Source organism: Sorex araneus, chromosome 4, assembly GCF_027595985.1.
Source record: "Sorex araneus isolate mSorAra2 chromosome 4, mSorAra2.pri, whole genome shotgun sequence".
Classification (NCBI taxonomy): Eukaryota; Metazoa; Chordata; class Mammalia; order Eulipotyphla; family Soricidae; genus Sorex; species Sorex araneus.
In genome coordinates this window covers 178,226,153-178,249,817 of record NC_073305.1, presented here as the reverse complement: position 1 = coordinate 178,249,817, position 23,665 = coordinate 178,226,153, and the positions used below count along the sequence as shown (strand labels likewise).

The window sequence follows — 23,665 nt, the reverse complement described above, 5'->3', positions numbered from 1 at the left end:
TCTACACCCGAGAGAAAGGCCGAGCCCATCACCACATTCTAACCCCGTTTTTCTAAGACTGAACAAATAAAGGCTTCATTTCCGTCAGCAAGCCCAACCGTGAAACCCTGAGCCTCTCTAGATCCACTGCAAGGCGCACTCTGCCAACACAGCAGGAGCTGATGGCCTTGGCCGCCCCACTCCCCACCCCCTCCTCTGAAATCTGTGTTTCACTTGTTGGCACTATCTGTGGGGAGGGGATTAGGGGAGTCCACACCTGTCGATGCTCAGAGCTGACTCCTGGCTCTGCATTTAGGGATCATCCCTAGTGGGTTTGGGGACCTTATGGGGTGTCGGGGATTGAACCCAGGTGGGCCGTGTGCAAGGCGAGTACCCTACCCAATATACTACCATTCGGGTCCCTGGAGACATTATTATTTTTTTTTTTTTTTGCTTTTTTTGGGTCACACCCAGCGATGCTCAAGGGTTACTCCTGGCTTTGCACTCAGGAATTACTCCTGGCAGTGCTTGGGGGACCATATGGGATGCCGGGGATCGAACCCGGGTCGGCCGCATGCAAGGCAAACGCCCTACCCGCTGTGCTATCGCTCCGGCCCTGGAGACATTATTTTTTAAAAAAAATCATGAGGTCATCTCCGGCGACTCAGCAGTCATGCTCATAAGCCACCCCTGGCTGGCGCCAGATAATCTCGTCATCGGCCACCATCCAGGTCACACGTCCTCTTCTCCCGGAAAGGAGCAACATGATGCTCGCCATAACCATGCCGCCGATCCTGTGTCAGGCTGTTTCACCTGGAGCGGACGGGGGTGGGGGGGATGCGGTGAGACCCCTCCCCGTCCCAAAGGACCCAGACTGGCAGCCTAAAACCTCCAGAACCCACCTGTTGCCCCGCTCACAGCCTCTCTCCACATGCTTGGACCGAGCATCACTCACGAGTGAACCTTTCCGAGCAACACTTCATAGGACACACCCTACCCATGCTCCAAGAGCACCGCACCACATCTGATGGGATTCCAAGGAGGAAGCAACCAACCTTGGAGGGAAATATATTATTTCGGTTCTGCTTTGGGGTAGGGACTGGGGTTCGAGATAGAAACACCGGAAATATGGTGGTGGGAAGTGTTATGGTGGTGGGATCGGTGTTTAAATATTAAATGGAATCAAATATTGTGAACTATTTTATAAAATAAAAAAATTAAAAGACAAAAAAGCATGGGTTCACTGCAATGTTTCCAGTCAAAACTAGAGAGACAAAGACACTCTTACCAGCTGACAGAACAAAACAGCTATTGCTATTCTGGACAGGTTAGCCATAGCCAGAGGGTCTCCACAGAGACACTGAATGTACACAGGATATACAGGCACCCCCCCCCCCCGGGGGGAAGTTCTCTGTACCTGGCGGTGCTCAGGGCTAAGTCCTGGCTCTTCGCTTAAGGACCCCTCCTGGCAGGCGTAGGGAACCATATGGGATGCAGGGGACGGAACCGTGATCAGTTCCCTGCACTTGCGTTGTGTACTGTCTCTCCGGCCAGGAAATTCTTTTTTTTTTTTTATCTATTTTGTTTCAGACCACACCTACCAGTGCTCTGGGAGGCTGGGGAAACCCCGCGGAGTGCCGGGGGCTGACCCCAGGCCAGCCTGTACAAGGCAAGTAAGCCTCCTTCCCAGGCGGAATCTTTCCCGGTTGTGGGTTGTATCTGTTTTTTTTTTTTCCTTGCAAGGAATAAGGGGTTAAACTATGCAATCATGTACCAAGATCTCTAGGTTCTGGGTTCACTGTCGGCACAGGGGACCCCAAGCCCTGGGGGTGCAAGCCTGCAGCTGAAGGACCCTCCTGCAACTCTGCCGACCACCGCCCGGGTGCAGCAGAACTTTTCAGAAATGCAGCTGCGTCTGCACCTGCAGATAAAAAGCCTTGGACGGGGGGCTCGCGGGGGTGGCTACACCCGACGCTCCTGGTCCTAACTAACACCTTCTCCTCGCTACTCCCTGGAAGGGCGGCCGAGTCCGGGGAAGGGCAAGGAGGGTGGAAAGCCCCAAGCCGGGGGTGGAGGTAGGAGTGGGCTGCGGGGAGCCGTGGGGGTCCCGGGAGAGCGGGAGGGGCGCTACTCACAGCAAAGGTTACTCCACCAGGGCATGGCGCGCTGCGCTGGCCGGCAGGGGCTGCCCGACAGAGGCCCTGGAGGCCCACCCGTCCGCCCCCCGCTGCCCCATCTCTGGATGGACACTCCCAATGGCGGGCCCGGGAGCTGACTGGGGGTGGGGCGGCCCCTGGGGCCCCCCCGCGCCGCGCGTCACAGAGGGCGCAGCGTCCCCATGCAGCCCCGCGGGGGGTGGGGGGCGCTGGACGCTGCTGGACGCTGCTAAAGCTAAACCTCGCGCTGCTCACCCCCCCGCCCGGCCCCGCTGCGCAAGCCGGGGGGAGGGGCGGGGACCCTTCGCCTCCTAGAGTTTGGGACGAGAAAGGGGCCAGGGCGGGGCTGGCATCCCCAAGGCTCACGTTGGGAAGGGGATGGGGCGCGCGGGGGACCACATGGGGAGCGGAGCTGCGCGTAAGGCCAGCGGCCAGCTCCGCTGAAGTATCGAGCCTGGGGGCCAGACAGTGTAGCCCACCTGGATCCCACGGGCCCGCCTGCGGGGCAGGTGTTGGGCTTCTTAGAATAAACCAACTTCCAAGTGTTTTACGAGCGGAAAACGCTTATAAAAAAACTTGGGGGCTGGGGCTGGAGCAATAGCACAGCGGGTAGGGCGTTTGCCTTCACGCGGCCGACCCAGGTTCGATTCCCAGCATCCCATATGGTCCCCTGAGCACTGCCAGGAATAACTCCTGAGTGCAAAGCCAGGAGGTAACCCCTGTGCATTGCCGGGTGTGACCCAAAAAGAAAAAAAAACTTGGGGGGGCGGAGAAATAAGAGTAATAGTACAGAGGGGTATTTATTTATTTACTTATTGGCTTTGGGGGGGCACACCCCGCGGTGCTGCCACTTGGCGGCGCAGAAATAAGAGAAATAGTACAGAGGTGTTATTTTTTTTCCTTTGGGTTTTTGGGTCACACCCGGAGGTGCTCAGGGGTTACTCCTGTCTCTGCACTTAGGAAGCACTCCTGAGGGTACATACATTTTGGGGATGGGACGCACTCCCGACCTGGGAACCATATGCGGTGTGGGGGATTGAACCCGGGTCAGCCGCATTGCAAGGAAAACGCCCTCCTCGCTGTAAGACAGCGCCAGCCCCAAGTACAGAAGGTCAGCCTGGGCTGGACCCCCGGCACATATGGCCCCAACCCTGTTGCCAGTGATTTCTGAGGGTAGATCAGGAGTAACCCCTGAGCACCACTGGTGGCACCACTGTGCCCCCTCTCTCGTTCCCCCCCCCAATAAAATCCCAAGAAACCAACTGAACAGAACAAGCCCCTGGGAGGGGGCTCAGAGGGTTTCTGGGAGCCCCAGATTTCAACCCCTGGCACTGCCTGTCCCCCCAGCAAGGCTGGGAGTGCTCCCATCCCAAAAATGTACTGTGTTTGGGGCTGGAGCAATAGCACAGCGGGTAGGGCGGTTGCCTTGCGCGTGTCCGACCCGGGTTCGATCCCCAGTGTCCCATATGGTCCCCCCCTCCCAGCACCACCAGGAATAATTCCTGAGTGCAGAGCCAGGAGTAACCCCTGAGCACCGCCGGTGTGACCCAAAAAGAAAAAAAAAACCCCAAAAAATACTGTGTTTTAAACTTGATTAGCATGAACAAGCAGCCAACTAAAACGGGGAAAACAAAGGTGGAGACGGTTGATTGGCCACAGGAGGCCCGAGTGGAGCCTCGCAGTCTGCCCCTGCTGGGTCTGTGTAAGGGGGCGGCCAACCCATGCTCTCCTGGTCTGGGGTACGGGGAAGAGCAGGACAGATCAGCCCTGGAAGTTTCCTAGGCCTTGTGGCGTGTCTCACCTGAGTAGGGCTTCCTTCAATGGCCCATCAGGGGACAAAGCCACCTCAGAGCACCCTGGACGGCTGGTTTGTGGGCCTCTTTCTTTTCTGGGTGGGGGAGGACAGGGGATTGGGGTCACACCCGACAGTGCTCAGTGGCTACTCCTGGCTCTGCACTCAGGAATGACTCCTGGCAGTGTTTGGGGAACCATATGGGATGCCGGGGATCAAACCAAGATCGACCACATGCAAGGCAAAACAAAAAAACAAACAAACAAAAAAACACCCTTCTGGCTGGACTATCACTCCGGCTCCTATATTTTCTTTAGACTGACTTTTAAATACTTTTCTTTTTTTCTTTTTGGGTCACCCCCGGCGATACACAGGGGTTACTCCTGGCTCTGCACTCAGGAATTACTCCTGGCGGTACTCAGGGGACCCTATGGGATGCTGGGAATCGAACTCGAGTCGGCCACGTGCAAGGCAAACGCCCTACCCGCTGTGCTATCGCTCCAGCCCCATGACTTTTAATTACTTTTGACCCATTCCACAAGCAGTCTGTGAACTACTAATGTCCACATGCAGACAACTGGGGCTAACCAACGCGTGCTGGACCACTGGCATCTGCACACGTGCGTCCAGGGGCCGGTGATTCAGAAGCCCCAGAGCCTGCCCAGCCCATTTCCACCGCCAGACACTTGGTCCAGTTCTTCACGGCAGAAGGCTGTGACGGTGCAGAGCCCCAGCAGCCTGTGGACAGCAGAGGGCAGTGTTGGACCGTGGTCAGCTCTCCCGACTCCGCCCTTCTTTCCTTCCGAACTCAGACACGGGAACAGGCAGCTGCCCCGTGCCTTCTGTCCTCGCAGATGACACACTTCCATTCTCCTTAATCTCTCTGACCTCCAATGTAACCTTCCAAAACACGTTTTGAGCCACACCTAGCAGTACCAGGGCTCACGCTTGTTCTACACTCAGGGATCGCTCCTGACAGGGCCGGGGGGGGGGGGGGGGGTCCACATGATCGAACCTGGGGTCAGGTTCTTGCCAGGCCAGAGCCCTGTCCACTGCACCACCTCTCCAGCCTCCACAAGCATTTATTTTTCCTCTGGGGCCACCCCCCAGGGTGCGCAGGGGTCACTCCTGGCGGTGCTCAGGGGCCCATATGGGATGCTGGGGATTCAACCTGGTGGGTTAAGTTGCATGCAAGACAATACCCATTGCTCTGACCCCACCCATAAACATTGCCTGTGTGTGTGTGTGTGTGTGTGTGTGTGTGTGTGTGTGTGTGTTTGGGGCCACACCCAGTGTTTTTATTTTTTTTTTTTGGGGGGGGGGGTGGAGCGGCAACCCCATGGCTCTCTTCCAGCCCTCTGAGCCGCCAGCCTAGTCCGACGAGCATTTCAAGCCCCAAACTGCGCTCAGGGCTTACTCCCGGCTCTGTGCTCCGTGATCTCTCCTGGTGGCCTCATGTCAGGCCAAGGGTTTGGACCCCTGTACTATCCATCCCTGTGCCCCCACCGTCCCCTTTCAAATTAATTGATTAACTGACTTTTTTTTTTCGGGGGCAGGCACACATGGCTGTGCTCCCGGTTTGCTCCTGGCTCTGTGCTCCGGGGTCACTCCTGGTGGAGCTCAGGGGACCATAAATAGTACCAGGCTTGAACCTGGGTTGGCCCCGGACTAGGCAACTGCCTCACTTGCTCCTCTAAATCTCCAGTCCCTCCCTCCCTCTCTCCTTCCTTCCTTCCTTCCTTCCTTCCTTCCTTCCTTCCTTCCTTCCTTCCTTCCTTCCTTCCTTCCTTCCTCCCTCCCTTCCTTCCTCCCTTCCTTTCTTGGGTCACCCCCTGCGATGCTTAGGGGGTTCCTCCTGGCTCTGCACTCAGGAATTGCTCCTGGCGGTGCTCAGGGGACCATATGGGATGCCGGGGATCAAGCCCGGGTCGGTCGTGTGCAAGGCAAACGCCCTCCCTGCCGGACTATCCCTCCAGCCCCTTCGCCCTAATTCGCCTGCAGACAGGGACAGTGTCTTCTCGGGAGACACACGGGGCAGGAGTCTCCTGCAGCCTCCTCAGCGCAGTCCCGCGGCTGAGCCCAGGCCGTTGGGTTCCCCTAAAACAAATGAAAGGCACACACAAGTGGCCAGGGCAGGAGGCGAGTGGACGAAAGTGACCCCCAGAAGCACATTCCTTCTGGAGGGGACGCCTGTCGCTGCTTGTATTTATTACAGCTGACCCCTGGACCCCAGCAGCTGGACCTCAGCGACGCCGGCCAGCCGGCCACCTGTGCTCACTCCGTCACAGCCACGTGCCAGCCACGACGGGCCCCGCTGGTGTCAACGTGATAAATGAACATTTTTAAAAAGATAAAGCACAGCGGAGCACTGGCCGTGTATTTTCTCTCCCTCGTGCTTTCCCTTTTCTGTTGCGGCTGGCTGTGTTGGGGGGCCACTCCTGACAGCATTCCGGGAAGCCCGCAATGCCAGGGACAGAACCCCAAGGCTGCGGCATGCAAAGCGGAAGCTATGCCCATTGGGCCACCTTCCCGGCCCCCCTTGTGATTTTCTTAAAAATCGTCGTCCTTGGGGGTGAGGGTGACAGGACAAGGGCAGAGCACAGGCTTTGCATGTGAGAGCCGGGCTTGGCTCTCAGCACCGTAGGGGGACTCCTGAGCACTGTGGGGTGTGGCCCCAAGACAAAACAACCAAAACACCACAACCACCACAAAAACACAGGTTGTTGTTTTTTTTTTTTTTGTCTTCTCTATGGTAGGAATATGATGATGTTAAGTACAACAGGGAACTGTGTGTTAACTGTGTAATTGATAGGACATCTGATCAGCAGCATGCTAAGTTCTGTTTGGCTGTCCGCAGTTCCCCGTGTGATAGAGGGTGAGCATCCTGACTTTTTCTATTGTTTAAGAACTAACAGTATGTTACCTTCCATTACATTGTTGAAAATAAAATTAAAAGAAATATTGTGCGTGTGTGTGTGTTGGGAGGGGAGGTTGGGCCACACCGGACAGTGGTCAGGGCCTTGTCCTGGCTTAGGAGAGACCCCTGGCATGGCTTGGTACCTAGTAAGTACCTCATGCAAGGAAAATGCCGCAACCTCTGCACTTCTCTCACTCTTTTTTTTTTTTTTTTTTGTTTTTGGGCCACACCTGGCGATGCACAGGGGTTACTCCCTGCTCATGCACTCAGGAATCACTCCTGGTGGTGCTCAGGGGACCATATGGGATGCTGGGAATCGAACCCGGGTCGACCGCGTGCAAGGCAGACGCGCTACCCGCTGTGCTATCACTCCAGCCCCCACTTCTCTCACTCTTCCCACATCTTTAGGAATAATACCCTGAGTGACTGTTACTATTTGGGACCTGTCTGCCCTGCGGAGCCTTTTCAAGGGTAGATTCACAACTATAGGATCAAATGCACATGGAAATACAAGAAAAGCATCTTTTTTCTCTTCTTTCCTTTTCTTTTTCCTTTAGGTTTTTGGGTTATACTCAGCCATGCTTAGGGTTTACTCCTGGCTCTGCTGCACTCAGGAATTATTTCTGGCAGTGCTCTGGGACCCTTTGGGATGCCAAGGGTCAACGCGGGGTCATCTGTGCCCTACCCGCTGCATTATCACTCCAGCCCTGAAAAGTTGTGTCTTTTGAATGGGAAATCAGAGGCTGCAATCGTTGCGTGCACAGACACCTCACTGGGGCTGAGAATCACGAAGGTTTCCCTATTTCCAATTAACCCGGACAAGCCTTACGCTTTATCCCCCGAACATCCAGTTCATCCCAATCCTTAAAAAATCAATCCAAAAAATTTAAAGATTCAGAAAATTGTATGATCATTTTGCTGGCAACAATAACACATCTCTCGTCTCCCAAGTTTTGAAAGGTCCACGCACCACAAAATGGTAAGTTATGATTGGGTGGGAGGGACGGATAGTACAGTGGGTAGGGCTCCTGCCTCACACTCAGCTGACCGGGGTTTGCTCCCCGGCACCCTGCGCCCTGCCAGAAGCGATCCCTGAGAGCAGAGTGAGCAGTAAGCCCTGAGCACCCCTGGGGAGAGCTCAACCCGCCCCCCTCCCCCCAAAAAAAGTGTCACTAATTTTCTTTTCCTTTAGGACTCAGATGTATCCAAAATTCAGGATCCCACTTCAGTGATCCGGGGAAATCTTTTCCGCTGTTGCTAGTCCGGCGCCCTAAACCCAGTGTCCCACGAGCAAAGCCCTTGTGTGCTGTGCCCGGCCCGTATCATTTCTGTCTGGGAGGAGGGGGGCTGTCTTCAGCCCTGCGCTGCAGGGCTCACCCCACCCCCCACCCCCCGCCCCGCGCATAGGAGCCCTGCTCCGCGGCCCCGGCCCGCTGGCCCAGGCATCTGGAGTTGCTTAACTCCCCGGGCCCTGATTTGCAGCATTGCCCGGGCAGTGTTCCAGGAATTCTCTGCATTCTAATCCATTTCTTCTATCCCACACACACGCGCGCGCGCACGCACGCACACACACACACACACACGGCTCGCCCACTTCTAATGCTCATTAACCGCAAAACCGCCAAGGAGCGCGGTCTAATTGGGGTCTGCGCTCAGAAGCCAGACCTGCGCCGCAGCGAACAGGTGACGGTTCTCAGCGCGCCTGTCTGGACCAGACAGATGTTTCCTCTCCACCCGACACCCCGCAGGCAGGCGCCGGCCCCGGCACGCAGGAGCACACGACCAATGCTGACTATTCATGGCCGATATTCGCCTCCTTTGCCCAGCCCGCCGCAGCCGGCTTCGGGGCAGGCCACCGAGAGAAACCTAGCTTCCATGATGGAAGGGGTCAAGCATCCTTCTTCGCAGGGCTCCTGTGACAGCTGGTGGTACCCAGTGGTGGCTACTCTAGCTGTTGGAGGCTGTTCGTTCTGTGTCTCACTGACTGACTGACCGTCATCCCCATGCCCTGCTTTGGGGGCACGCCTGGTGCTGTTTAGGTGCTACTCCAGCCTCGGTGCTCAGCGGCCCATACGATGATGTGTCCGAGGCCTTGGAGCTGCTCCCTGGCTCTGGCTTATTAGTTTGTTCTGGGTGACAAGTGGCGATGCTCAGGGCTTACTCCTGGCTCTGCACTGAGGGGTCACTCCTTGCAGTGCTCGAGGGGCCATATGGGGTGCCAGGGAGCAAGGCAAGTGCCCGACCCACTGTACTATTCCTCCACCCATATGGTTTATTTTTTTAATTTATTGTTTTTTAATAAGTTTCATTGGGTCACCGTGAGATACAGCTGCAAACCTGCACGATTACGTTTCAGTCACACAATGCTCGAGCACCCATCCCTCCACCAGGGCACATTTCTCACCATCATTGTTCCCAGTGTCCCACCGCCACCCCCACCCCCCGCTACTCCCTGCCTCTGTGGCAGGGACCATCCTTCTTTCTAATTTTGGGTATTATGGGCCCCTATGTAGGTTTTTTTTTTCTTTTTGGGTCACACCTGGCGATGCACAGGGGTTACTCCTGGCTCTGCACTCAGGAATCACCCCTGGCAGTGCTCAAGGGACCATATGGGATGCTGGGAATCAAACCCGGGTCGGCTGCATGCAAGGCAAATGCCCTACCCACTGTGCTATTGCTCCAGCCCCTCCCCTATGTAGTTTTATCTTATAAATGATTTCTATTGAGAAGTTGTTTTGTAGACAATCCGGAATTTGCTGGAGTGCTAGGAATCTTTCTTTGTTCACTTTATTAGTAATATGTGCAATGAATTCACGGAGTCGGACCATATCCAGCTGTGCTCAGGGATCACTTTGAGTGTGCTCGGGGGACCAGCACAGAAGTCTGATCTGATCTCGGATGCCAGGGATCGAACCCAGGTGGGCCGATGCCAGGCAATACCTTGCCGGCTGTATATTGCTCCAGCCCCCTCTCCTAGCCTCGAAGTCAAGCCCTTACTAGCCTGAAGTGAGGGAGGGGCTTCAGTCCCAGTTCCAGTTCCCCTGCCTTTGTTCTTGGTTAGTGTGTCCTGCATCATGAGGGCAGGACAGGAGCAGTATAAAGCAGTGTAAAGAGCAGTGCCCCCTCCCGTCAGGACGGAAACCTCACTCCTGAGCAGTTTTACCAAAATTTCTGTCTTGCACCCCGTTAATTTTGATACTGAAACACACTGCTCCCAATAACGTGGTACTAGAAGACAAAAATAACTTCTCACCCCCCTTTTGCAGGAGGCTGTTTGTGCCACACCTAGCAGTGTTCAGGGGCTACTCCTAGCACAGTGCTCAGGGGGCTATGTGCAGCCAAGGATCAAAGTGGGGCCAGCTGAATGCAAGGCAAGAACCTGAACCCCTGTAATATCTCTCTAGTACCCCTGATAACTTTCTTTAATATTAGTTAAATGAGTAATTCCCAAGTTAAGAGAAACGTTTTAAAGCCAGGGAGATAGTGCAACAGACTGGTGCTTGCCTTGCACACAGCTGGCCCTGGTTTGATCTTTGGCACCCCATATGGTTCCCCCAGGATTGCCAGGAGAGACCACGAAACACCGAGCTGGGACTAAGCCCTGAGAGCAATGCCAGGAGTGCCGCCCTCAAAAAAACAAAACAAAACAAACACACACACAAATCTTAGCTATTAAATTAATCCTTACTACCAATTTTAAAAGCTTCCTGAGTGCAGAGCCAAGAGTGACCTCTATGCATGCCGGGTATGACCCAAAAAGCAAAATAAATAAATAAATAAATAAATAAAAGCTTCCCGTTGATTTGCAGGACTCGAACCAATTATTTAAAAATGAGAAAGAGAGGGAAGGAGGGAGGGGAGGAGGGAGGGTAGCAGGGAGGAAAAAGAGAAGAAGGGGGAAGGGGGGAGAAAAAGCTATTTAACACCATCCACTATGAAATATGCACTTGCTACTAAATACGAAAGAATTGGGTCACTCCTGGCCCTGCACTCCGGAAGTACTCCTGGCGGGCTGCTCAGGGGACCGTATGGGATGCGCGTTGGCTTGCAATGCACGTGTCTTCCTCCTGGCTGCACTATTTCTCCAACCCCAGTGAAGGTTTTCTGTGTTCTTCCTTATCACCAGGGGAAAGTACCCAGCTTCAATATCCTGGCGGCCATGGTAATGAAAGTGAAACTCCAGGATCAGCAGACCCACTGGTTTGCTAGCGGTCACTTTCAAAAGGTGCCCTCTCCCAAGCCTTTCCCTCTTTCTGTCTTTCCACTGGGAATATGCCAGACAAATTTTAACAGTCCTCTCAAGTAGCAAGTTTATTAATTTTTCATTTTTGGTACCGGGGACCACCTTCTTTTCCCACAAAGAACTCAGCATGAAAGCAATGAATGGAATCATGGAATAAAATAAAACAAAACAAAATCAAATCAAATCAAACTGCCCACAATGGCACCCAGAAAAATGCCATGACCATAAAAGTGTCCCTCACCCCTGGGGTCCCCAAACACCTCACTCCCAGGTTGCCACTACCAGATGGGGTGCACGCACATTCGAACCCGGGGAGATGAATCACGTGGACACAGTTCTCGCAAAATGAGAAGCAGAGATTTTCTATTTTACTCTTTGATGTTGGGAATTGTTCAACTTAATTTTTAAAAATGTATCACTTCAATCTCTTTCTTTTCTTTTTTTTTTTTTTTTGCTTTTTGGGTCACACCTAGCGGTGCACAGGGATTACTCCTGGCTCATGTACTCAGGAATTACTCTTGGCGGTGCTCAGGGGACCATATAGGATGCCGGGAATCGAACCCGGGTCGGCCGTGTGCAAGGCTAATGCCCTACCTGCTGTTTATATCACTCCAGCCCCGACCTCTTTCATTGTTTATAGGTACCATGTAAATTTTCATGCAAGGTAAATAGTACAAAGGCCAGCTGCATTCACTGGGAGGAAGGAAATTATACAAAAATCACAAAGTAAACAAGCTAATCTATAGGAAGTAAGAGATATTTTTAGGTTTGCTAATCTCGCAGATTAATTCAAAACTCCCAGAGAGGATGAGTCTTTGGAAAGCAAGACAGTGAGAAAACTTTAAGCTTCACAACTCTATACCATAACCTGTGTGAAAACATGGAGATCTGGCAATAAACTCTCTCTCTCTCTCTCTCATTCTCTCTCTCTCTCTCTCTCTCTCTCACACACACACACACACACACACACACATCTAATCTCCATCCTGGGGAAGGGTTGGGCCACACCCAGAAATGCAAGTGTGTGTGTGTGTGTGTGTGTGTGTGTGTGTGTGTATTTTGTTTGTTTAGGGCCACACCCACTATACTCAGGGGATGCCTGAGATTAAACTCAGGCTGGCCGTAGCAAAATAAGCAAAATAAATGCCTCAATCGCACTGCTGTATTTTTGCTCTGGCCCTAACACGTATATATTTAAAGACCAAGTTTTAAAACTAAATGGCGTTTGATGGGAGAAGCTAAAAGAAAGTTATCAGGTTCCTAAGAATTCAGACAGAAATGCATGAAATAATCAGACACCAATAAGGGTAAGAACCGAGAAGGCATTCTCTAGGTGACACAGACATAATGTGCTAGTTCCAAGCACGGATGAACTGGTGACCATTCATACAGCCAGCAAGTTTAGGGAAAATACGTTTTTACCATTTGTGGCTTCAGTGCAAGTGTCTCTAGGCATTACAGTGCGGATGGTCTTATTAATAAATCACTAGTAAAGCTAACATTTCACTCCCCTAAATCCTTTAATCCTACTGCCTTAAAGGTTCCTAAAAAGGCTGGGTTAAGGCAGGAGCGAGGGTACAGTGGGGAAGGTGCTTGCCTTCACTCGGCAGACCAGAGCACCCAGTATGGTCCCCTGAGCCCCTGATAGGATTGATCCCGAGCGCAGTCAGGAGTTAGCCCTGAGCACTACAAAAGCAGCAGAAAGCCAAAGGCAGTTTCTCAAAGAGAGCCTTTTCTCTTTTTTCATGATTGCAGCAAATGGAATTCACCCCGAAAGTGACACTGTATCAATTTTGTCAGAGTCTCTCCTCTCCACCAGGGCAAAGGGGACAGGCCGTCCAAGTTCATTGCAAGTGCTGCCTCCCTCCTCCTCCCCCCAATCCCCGCACCTCCCCCACTAACAGAAAAACCCGTGCAAAAAAATTTTTTTTTAATTTTTAAAAATAATGCTGGGTTTGTCTGGCCGAGTCTCTGCTAATTTCTACCAGTAAAAAACAAACCAACAGAAAATACCCAGATCAAACGCTCAAGTATTTGTTCTTCTTAAAAGTTGCTTTGATCAAGTGTAAAGGACACAAAAGCCCATTGAGAGAAATAAATCTCCGCCCCGTGACCTGCATCCCGGGGTCCCCGCCGCCCCCCCCCCGCCCCGCCCCTCCACCCCAGCGCCCGGGGCTGGTCAGACGCCTGAAAGCGACGCGCTCTCTTCCACCTGCCGCGCACGCAGGGGGAGGCCAGGGGACCTCACCTGTGATGGTCACGATCCCCAGCATCCTGCGCAGCGCGCCTCCAGGGCCCAGACCCCTCCCCTTGCAGGCTGGCCGGGCTCAGAGAGAAGCAGGCACCAAGCCACCCACGGAGGACCCGGGAGTGCGAGAGACACCTCGGAAGCGGCTGCAGCGAAAAGCTGGGAAGGGGACGCGGGGCGCCGGCTAATTATAGGCAGCCACGCCACGCCCCTCAGTAGGCGGGCGCGGGTACCGCCACGCCCTGCCACCAATGAGCGGGTCCGTCTATAAGACCACGCCCATAAATGGGATGGTACGATGGCTGTCACGCCCCCTTATGGGCGGGGTTTATCCCGCTCTGCTGCCGCCCGCTTACTCCCGGGTCGGGTTTCAAGCCGCCTGTCCAGTGGGTAGCGCGTAGCCGAGGTGTGGGGAGGCCGTGCGGGGGTGGGGAGGGGGGAGCTGCAGGCGGGAGTCAGGCCCGGCGTCAGCAGGATTTTTATCTCGACTTACATCATTCCTGGCACCGGTGCGCTTCTGCATCCCAGCTTCCCCTCGCACGTAGGGGAAGGAGCCGCGCACAGAGGAAATCCTCCCGCACAATCTTTTCTGGCTGTGCGCTGTGGGCTGGGGTCGGCTTAAAGGCGGGGGTTGGGGAGGGGGGGTTGCATCCCGCGCTTCCCACTGTAGCGCCCCGAGGAGGGAGATCTGTTTGCACCGCGTTTGAGAAGCTCCCCCACCCCCCACCGCGCGCGCGCCGCGCTGCCCTCGGCGACCCTGGGTGGGTCTGGACTCTCGAATTTGTCTTCTTTCCCTTCCTTCTTTCCTTCTTCTCCTTGTAGCAATTAGCCCCGAGCTTGCAGCTCCTACGCCTTGCAACGACACAGATGCGGCCAGATCGCGAAGCACACCGCCTGCAAGTGGGTCATCGTACTTGTGAAACTGTCAGAAAATGTTCCGGCAGCCCTAAGTTCTTGCAATCTTTCCCTCTTGGATGTTCAGACTGCTCTTTTTTGGTTCGTTTTCTTGCTTATTTGGGGGCCATACCGGTGATGCTCAGCGCTGACTCCTGCCTCTGCACCCAGGAATCACTCCCGACCGTGCTCAGGGGGACCCCATGCGGGATTTCAGAATGTTCTGAGAGCTGATAGCGGTCCCTCTGGGTGCTAACGGGGTGGGCCCCCTTCCCATCTCCCCTTATCCTCCTCTCCATCACTTTATGCCCAGCCCGCATGACAAACACCCCCCTCCCCCCCCCACACAACCACCACCAATAGCACCTGCCCTTCCCGTTAGGCAAACAAACAAACGAACGAACAAGGCTTTTTTGCTCCTCACTTCAAGGATCTCGTTCATTGCTCTTTTAATGGGCGAGTGGGTGCCTGCGTTGGGCAAATGGGCCGAGTGAAGAAAAAGGGATTAGCGTGGTGGCGGGGGGGGGGAGCGGATCAAGAAGGATCAAGAAGCAGAACAAAACCCCGCACATGCGGGCACGCGGCGGCTCCCGTGGCCACCAGGGGGCGCAACGTACCATACTAGCCTTCCACGGGGCAGCGCGCAGGCACCGCCGGGGGGAACCAGACCTTGTTGAACGTTCCGCTGGGGCCTCTCCCAAGGGGCTTCCCAGCTTCTATTCCGGCAAACAGGCGGTTGGGGGGAGGGGGGAGGGCACCCCAGTCCGTGTGGAAAGGAGGAGCGGTGTGCCTTGTTCTGAGGCCTGGAGCCGATTCCCAGAACAGACCTTCGTGCTTCTCCTCCCCCTGGAGAACGCGGGTTCACCAACAGCTTCAGTTATAAGGAGCCGAGTGTGTGTGTGTGTGTGTGTGTGTGTGTGTGTGTGTGTGTGTGTGTGTGTGTGTGTGTGTGTGTGTGTGTGTGCGCGCGCGCAATGCTGAATGCAGTCCGCACAGGGTACACTCGGGTTCACCAACAGCTTCAGTTAGAAGGAGCCGAGTGTGTGTGTGTGTGTGTGTGTGTGTGTGTGTGTGTGTGTGTGCAATGCTGAATGCAGTCCGCACGGGGTGCACAGCTGCAGACAAGGCAAGCACCGACCCCCCCCCCCCCAGCTATCTCTAGCCCTACCAGGGACCGTCAATGGGGCAGAGACCCCGTTTTACAAGGCGGAAAGCATTCTGAGCACGGCTGTCCACCGTGAATAACCAGAATGTCTGTCACAGGTTAAACACAGTTAAAGACGGTAATTTGTTTTGTGTCACACACACCCAGCACTGCTCAGGGGTTACTCCGGGCTCTGCACTTGGGGAGGCAAATACTCTGCCCACTGAACAGTTTCTGTGGCTGCCCAGATAGGGTCCACTCTGAGACTTCTCCCCACCAGGTCCACTAGGCAAACACATGGAAAAGAAAGGTTAATGTCAGAGGCAGGAGAGAGAACAGGGGCACAGCGCTGGCCCTGCGTGCAGCTGACCCTGGTCCAATCCCCAGCACTGCCAGGAGTCCTCAGAAGCCACTGGTGTGGCCCAAAAAACAAAGGAAGAAAAAAGAAAGTGACACCCTTGGCCCGAGCATCCTTCAGAGACAGCCACCGCCCCTGGGTTCTACCTGGACACAGCTTCCTGCCCACTTTCAGAGGACAGCAGCCCCCATCCCGAGGGAACACAAAAGACGCAGAGCAACTAAGAAAGCAACTGTGGGAGGCTGGGAGAGCCACAGGAGTGCCCAGAAATGAACCACTGAAGACGTCCTCCGAGAGAGCGCAGAAACGCAGCCAAAGAGAAAGCAGGGTACTTCAAAAGGACTATTTAGAAGTTCTGAGAAATGAAACACAGTAACAAAATGGAATCTAGTCAAGGACATTTTCCCAGAAAAGAAAGCCAAAATGCAAGGCGGTTAAAAAAAAAATTGTGGGAGGGAGTGAATAGGGGGAGGGCTTATTTTGTTTTGGGGCCACTGCCAACCGTGTTTGGGGACCACCCTGCCAAGGTGAGCTGGAAGCACAGTCTCCCTCCTGCAAAGCATCCAGGGGTCTCTCCCGCCCACTTTTTCTCAATTAGGGTCATTTGAGAAGGTCTGAATTCTGACTAGTACTAATTCTGTCAAGAGAATGCTCAGGGAACGGAAGAATTTCCCAAGCATGACATGCGTGTATTTCCTGTCTGAAAGAGCCATGGGAACACCAAGGGCTGAAGAATAGGATTAACATGGGGAGGGGGGGTGTCACTAGAAGGTGCTCAGAAGTCAAGGGCAAAGGGAATCAGCGGCTGTCCACGCCGTGAAGAGTAACACCCTTACTCTGCTCGACTCCAACCCCAACGGCAGAAACACGGTGGCACTGCAACAATTCTCCTGGGGTTGACACAGAAAGGAAATGAACAGGACCAGTGGAGTGTGTCCAGACCAGTTGAGTGTGGCCCCCCAAAAAAGAAAGAGAGAGACCGAGAGAAAGAGGAAAGAGAAAGACACACACAGAGAAAGAAAGATAGAGAAAAAAGAAAAGAAGGAGCCAGAGCGATAGTACAGCGGGTAGGGTGTTTGCCTTGCACATGGCTGACCCAGGCTCTATCCCCGGCATCCCAAATGGTCCCCCGAGCACCACCAGGAGTAATTCCTGAGTGCAGAGCCAGGAGGAACCCCTGAGCAGCGCTGGGTGTGACCCAAAAAGGGAAAAAAAAAAAAAGGAAAGGAGAGAAAGAAAAAAGAAAAGAAGAGTACGGGCCAGAGCGAAAGTGGGTAAGGTGCCTGCCCTCACGAGGCTGGTGGGGTTCGATCCCCAGCACCACATATATATAATTCCCCAGACCCTGCCAGGAGTGGTCCTTGAGAGCAGTCACAAGCATATCCTGAGCACAGAGCCAGGAGTATGCCCTGAGCACAGCTGGGTGTGCCCTCCGCCAGATAAACCCCAAAAACACAAAAGCAAGAAAAAAGAAGAAATCCATCTCCTCTCTTGGTGATACCCCCCATCCCGGTGGGTCTTTCGTGTGGAGGACAAGGGCATCTTCGGAACTGCCACCTCCACTTACCCTAGAGACACCGTTGAGTCTGGGGCTGCAACGGGCAGTGCTCGGGGCTCACTCTTAGGGATGCTCAGAGGGATAATGTGGGACCAACCGAGTCCGGGCCTCCCGCCTGCCAAGCTTGTGCACAGACCCCGGAGCTCGCCCCGATCCCGAGTCATAGCCCTTGACCGCAAACTAGACGGCCGTGCCTGAGCCCGGGGGCGGCCAGGCAGCTCTGCCGGAAGCATCTCGGGCGAGGTCCTGGGTTCCATCCCCGCCACCACACGAACAAAGGGAAACCGAAGCAAAACCCAAAAGCCACTGAGGGCGGGGGAGGAGCCTGAGGAATCAACGTGGGTTTTTTTTTTTTTTTAAACGCAGGAATATCGGAATTGGAACCAGTTGCCTCTGGCAAGCGTCCACAGAGCGCCCTCGGAGCTGGAATATATATGGGGCCTGGCGCTTCTTCTTTTCATGTGCGAGGTTTATTTTCTCTGGAGATGTTTTGCTTAGGGAAGGAAAGATGAAAGGAAAGACATGATAAATGTTTTCAAATACTTAGGGGGCTTCCATGAGGGAAGAGGAGGTGAGCCTGGTGGACGGGCGCGGCACGGGGGAGGGGGGGCGGACGGAGCCAGCCTCCCTGGCGGAACAACAGCCTCCTGAGGGGAGGGGGAGAAGCTCCTCCACCAGCCAGAGTTCAGTGCCGAGTCCCTTTGGGCCCCTCCGCCTGCTCCCTCCTGGGGTCTCCTCTGCCCTGCCTTCACGGGCTGAACAACTGTCTCTGCTCATCTGTCACCTCAGCACCCCAGCGCCTCAGAGTGTCACTGCATCTGAGGAGATAGTTTGTATTTTTTTTTTAAAAAGTGTGTGTGTGTGTGTGTGTGTGTGTGTGTGTGTGTGTGTGTTGGAGGTCCTATGCTTGATGGTGCTCAGGACTTGCTTCTGGCTCAGTGCTCCAAGGACCATATATGGGATGGCAGGGATCAAACCCGGGTCAGTCTCCTGGAGGTCAAGCGCCCTAACCCCTGAACTACTGTCACTCTGGCCACCGAGATGGAGCTTTCACAGCTGGGAGAGGGGCCTGAGAGGGCCCAGCGGGCGGGCCGAGCACACATATTGCAAGGGTTGGGGGGGGCGGGGGCTGGGTTTATCCCTGGTACCAGCTCTGCAGGGCCTGTAACTCCACAAGAAGCAGCCTCCGAGCACAGCCAGGAGGAGCCCTCAAGACAGGTGTGGCCCCAGTACCAAGCACGAAATGAAATAATGATATGAGTAAGCTAAGGGCGGAGGGGGAGGGGGAGGGGCGCGGGGCTACAGCGGCGGGACCCAGAAAGGCCGAGGAAGGCAGAGCCAGAAGGTGACACCCGGGCCAGAGCGATAGCACAGCAGGTAGGGCGTTTGCCTTGCACTCAGCCAACCCGGGTTCAATTCCCAGCATCCCATATGGTCCCCTGAGCACCGCCAGGAGTAATTCCTGAGTGCAGAACCAGGAGTGACTCCTGAGCATCACTGGGTATGACCCCAAAAGCAAAAAAAAAAAAAAAAAACAACCAAATATCAGAAGGTGACCCCCACCTCCACCCCTGCCCCCAGCCCTGACCCTAGAGGAGGCCATGTCTGAGACATTTGCTCCTGAACCCGGCCTCCACCCTGAGTTCTGTTCTTTCAGCGCCCGCTTTGCTGATATTTTATTCCGGGCAGCCCACGCAAAGAAATGCCACAAACTAACCCCTTGGGCTCGGTGTCAGCCCAAAGACTGTGTGCCCACATTTGAAGGACATCTTGGGACTCAAAAGATAGTACAGAGGTGAAGGTACTGACACAGCCCCATAACATTGGTTTAAATCCCAGTAGCCCAAGTGGGCCCCCAAGCACTGCTGGGCGTGATCCTGCATAGTGCCAGGTGTGGCTCCTGAACATGGCCAAGGGTGAACACACACACACACACACACACACACACACACACACACACACCCTCAAGACATCTTAATGGGCTCAGGAGACAGTACAGAGACTAAGCACTTGCCTTGCAGAGAGCCGACCCAGGCCCAAAACCCAGCACTGTATCTCAACTGCCAGGATTGAGCCCTGAGCACACCAGGCATGATGCAACACCCAGAACAGTAGAGGTAGGACAGCTTGGAAAAACGCACTTGCCTTGCTCATGCCAACTCTGGTTGAACCCCTGGCACCACATGTGATCCCCCAAGCTCGACCAGGAGTGACCCCTAAGCACAAAGCCAGCAGTAAGCTCTGAGCACCCGCAGATACAGTTCAAAGGTTCAAAACCAAGAGAATAAAATAAATAAATAAATAAATAAATAAAAAGAGAAAAAGAAAAGCAGTCTGAATGCATCCAAAGTGGGTTGGGCCCACTGACAGGCTAACACATGTTAACACATGTGGCCCTAGAGCTGGAGGGTGCAGCTTTCCAGGGAGCCAGCGACACATGAGGCTTCCACGAGGCTTCCCTACAGTGTGCTCCAGAAAAGACGTCGCTGCAAGGACATTTGGGGGCAGCCACAGTGGGCCCAACCACGCCTGTGCAAAGGATGAGTCAATTCTTGAGAAAAACACCCAAAGCATTTTCATTCAATAAATAAAATGGCTAAACAATTTCCAGTGTTTCCATTAGTCACAAGTCTGAGAGCCGTTCATGATGGACCCAGCACAGTCCCTCTGAGCCTCCAAGGAAAGGGCTAGAAGCTGAGGCTGTCACAAGGCCGCCGGCCCTGCGCCGCCCCCCCCCCCAGGCTGTGCTTCTCCTGTTGGGGTATGGGCTGCCGTCCCCTGGGGGTCACCTCCACTCACAGGTTAAACATTGGCAGGGATCTGAGATGGACTGACAATATAACCCAGCAATTCCACTTTTTGGGATATACCCCAAGGGCCCCCCAAAAACTCAATGCAGAAAAAGCCATCGGCACTCCGATGACCACTGCAGCTCGATTCACCATAGCCAGGATCTGGAAACAAGCTGAGTGCTGAGCAGAGAAGAAAAGATACACTAGAGTGTATACACACAATAACGGAATATTATGTGGCAGAAAGAACAGCTGAAAGCAGGGGCTGGAGCCATAGCACAGCGGGTAGGGCATTTGCCTTGCATGCGGCCAACCTGGGTTTGGTTCCCAGCATCCCATAGGGTTCCCCAGGAGTAATTCCTGAGTGCAGAGCCAGGAGTAACCCCTGAGCATCGCCGGATGTGACCCAAAAAGCAAAAAAAGAAAAGCTGAAAGCATGCAATCTGTTACTACAAACTGGACCCGGGGAGTACTGTGCTGAGTGAAGTCAGTCAGAGGGAGAGAAGGGACAGATACTGAACAATCTCTCTTCTATGCAGGGGATGAGAAAACAACGGGGGGATCACGAATGCCCTGAGACGCAGAAACAGAGGACATGAGACTGGTCTTGGGGAGGAAGCTGCTGCTGATGGCCATCGAGCCCGGTCAGTACGGTAAACCATAGAGGCTATCATGGAAAAAGTGCTGGTCAGACGGTGGGGGTACGTGAAACCTGGACACTGGCAGGGGGAAGACGATCCTGGTTGAGGGACTGGTGTTGGTGCTGGAATGCTGTGTGCCTGAAACCCCATCTGAAAGCCTCTGGAATTCACAGTGACAAAAATATCCATTCAGGGGCCGGAGCGATAGGACAGCAGTAGGACACTTGCGTTGCATGCACTCAGCTGGGGTTCAGTTCCCAGCACCAGCACCCATCTAGTCCCCCTGAGCATTGCCAGGAGGGACTCCTGAGTGCAGAGCCAGGAGTAAGCCCTGAGCACAGCTGGTGCAGCCTCAACACAAAATAAAACCGGATATATTTTATTTGATATATAAAGTGTGTGTGTGTTTGTGTGTTCCCGCATGCACGCATGTGCTTTAGGACAACTAAATGTGGCATTTACCAACATCCCTGGTCACAACTAATCCCTAATGCATAATTCCAATCTCCTCCCATATAGGAGCTATGTTACTCCAAGCATGCAATAAGAATTGAAGCTACCTACCTTCTTCCTATTCCTTTTTTTGCCCACACCTGGTGCTCAAGGGCTACTCCCAGTACAGTGCTCAGGGAATCACTTAGTGCTGGGCTTAAACCCAGGCTTCCAGCATTCAAAGGCTGCCTTCCAGTCCCCTACCTTATTCTTTACATCAACTTACTATGTATTGAAATGTCCTTGGCTGCATTTTCCCTGCCAACTTTTTTAATTAAATTCAAACCTAGAAGATGACTTGAAGATGACTTGAAGAACAGACTAAGAAAGATCTCAAATTATTTTTCTAGAAAGGCATCATGAAGTGATGAAGTTGGTTCCTGCCTGCTGCAGGCCACTGGGATCAGTGCCTGGATTACTAGCAGTTCTGGTATTGGCTGGAGAATTTCAAACATGGACGGGGATGCTCAAATTGAGCTTGAAAACGGATCTCAATGAGATAAAAGGAGGCTTTAAATCAGGGGCATAGAAAAAGATGGACAAAATCAGACTATTTTGGGGGGTGGGGGAGGGGTTTGGGCCACACTTGGCATGCTCAGGGCTTAGCCTGGCTCTGCCCTGCAGGAATCACTCCTGAAGGGTTTGGGGGATCATCCAGGATGCCACGGATCGAACCCGGGTCGGCGAGGGCAAGGCCAGCAGCTTACCTGCTGTACTATCCCTCTCTGGCCCCAGAGCCACGATCTTCCAGTTTGAAGGGAAAAATAAAGCCCTGACAGACTTGAACTCAGTTCAGAGGGAGAACTCATCCCTCACACAGCTCTGGCGGCTCGTTGCTAAAAAATAAATGTTTCTTTAAAGATGAAAGCCGTGGAGCCTTGGTACCAGACGCTTGTCAATGACATGAATAATGTCAGAGCGGCACGCTAAAAATATATGGAATTCGAACCTGCCCCCAGAAACAGAAACCGATAGGAGGCCGGCTGCAGAAGTTCAAGGCCAAGGGTGCGAGCGCGAATGCCTAGCTTTCAAAACACTCCCAAACAGGAACAGCGTGAGAGAACTCGGGAGCCCGTAGTGTGGGGAAGACAGAAAGCGCACCTGGTGTCCTGGCACGGTGGGAGAACATTGCCGGGGTCTTCTCCCTCTGTCTCTGCCCTCCCGCCCTTCTACCCGCAACTCTCTCAGAGAGTCTCACTCACACACCTGCATTCAGAAGCTCAGCGCACCTAGGCGGGCAGCACCTGGCAGGCAGCCGAGGAGAAAGCACCACAGGTAGGGCACTTGCCTTGCACGCGGCTAACCTGGGTTCGATCTCTGGCACCCCATCTGATCCCCGGCCCCCCCCCCCAGAGTGATCCGTGGGCTCAGAGCCCTGAGCTCAGAGTCAGGAGCTAGCCAGCCCTGAGCATTGCCAGGGATGGCCCCCAAACCCAAACCCAACCCAAACGCCAAGCTGGGTAGTCCAGCCTGGGGACTGCTGTTGGGTCTTCGAACGCAACCAAGGATGGCTGGTCCTGCACAGACGGGGGGAGGGGAGATGCGGGAGCGGTGGTGCTGAGCAGGCGGGAGGGGCCCTGGGGAAACAGCTTGTCCCCGTCATCACGGAGGAAGCCTGCTCGCACTGGCGCCAAAGCCCGTCTTCTGGGCCCGGAGGGGTGGTACAGCGGGGAGGGCGCCTGCCTGGGACACGGCTGACCTGGGCTCCACCCCTGCCGCCCCATACGGCCCCCTGAGTCCCACCGGGAGTGAGTGATCCCTGAGTGCAGAGCCAGGAGTGAGCCATGAACACCACTGGCCCCCAAACCCAAAATCAACCAGACCAGACCGCACTAAAGGCGCAGCCCTTCAATCAAGGCTCCTGAGCGTGGCCCATTACCGTTCCTCAGACAGACCCAAACAGCCGAGCCAAGCCACCCACCTCCCTCTGCCCCCATTCTCACCCACCGCCCACCCACCCTTCAGTGGCGGCTCAGTATCTGTTCCGCACCATTAGATGATCACCAGGCGGCGTTCAACACCCACCCACCCACCCTTCCAGCCTCTGAATTTTCTTCTTCTGCTGCTGCCGCAAGCCGATAGCCTGGTGGCTAGGGCAGAGAAGTTTCCAGAATCTCTGTGGCTTTGAACTCAAAGTTGCCACGGCAAGGGCAGAAGGATTTGGGGCCTTCCCAGTCTCTCTGGTGGGAATCCTTTTTCCACCCCACCCGGGGCCCGAGAGCGCCATCTGAGCGTGTTTGCGAGCTGTCTGACAGAGCCTGGGGTGCCACGGAGCTCGGCCTTCCCACCAACTTCAAAAGCAGCTCCCTGCCCAAGGCCGCTCTGCGGGGCTTCAACAAGGCAGAAACGGGTTCCACATGTGAGAAGATGCTCCTCCCACAGCGCCAGGGCCCGGGGCCGGGCGCTTCTGGGTCTCCCCCCACTGCCGTCCTTCCTGGAGCCCGCCGCATG

General features: G+C 54.3%; 1 protein-coding gene across 2 annotated transcripts in view; it reads right to left on the bottom strand.

Moving 5' to 3' along the window:
• Positions 1-23,665, bottom strand: part of AKAP12 (A-kinase anchoring protein 12) — a 105,311-nt gene that overhangs the window by 12,397 nt on the left and 69,249 nt on the right. Inside the window, exon 1 of one of the 2 annotated variants that reach the window (XM_055135269.1) lies at positions 13,336-13,476. The exons of the other annotated variant lie outside the window; for it this stretch is intronic. Coding sequence (XP_054991244.1) covers positions 13,336-13,360 — 25 coding nt within the window. The 5' untranslated portion in view covers positions 13,361-13,476. Of the gene's footprint in view, positions 1-13,335; positions 13,477-23,665 lie in introns of those variants that run through there. 2 annotated transcript variants of the gene reach the window in all.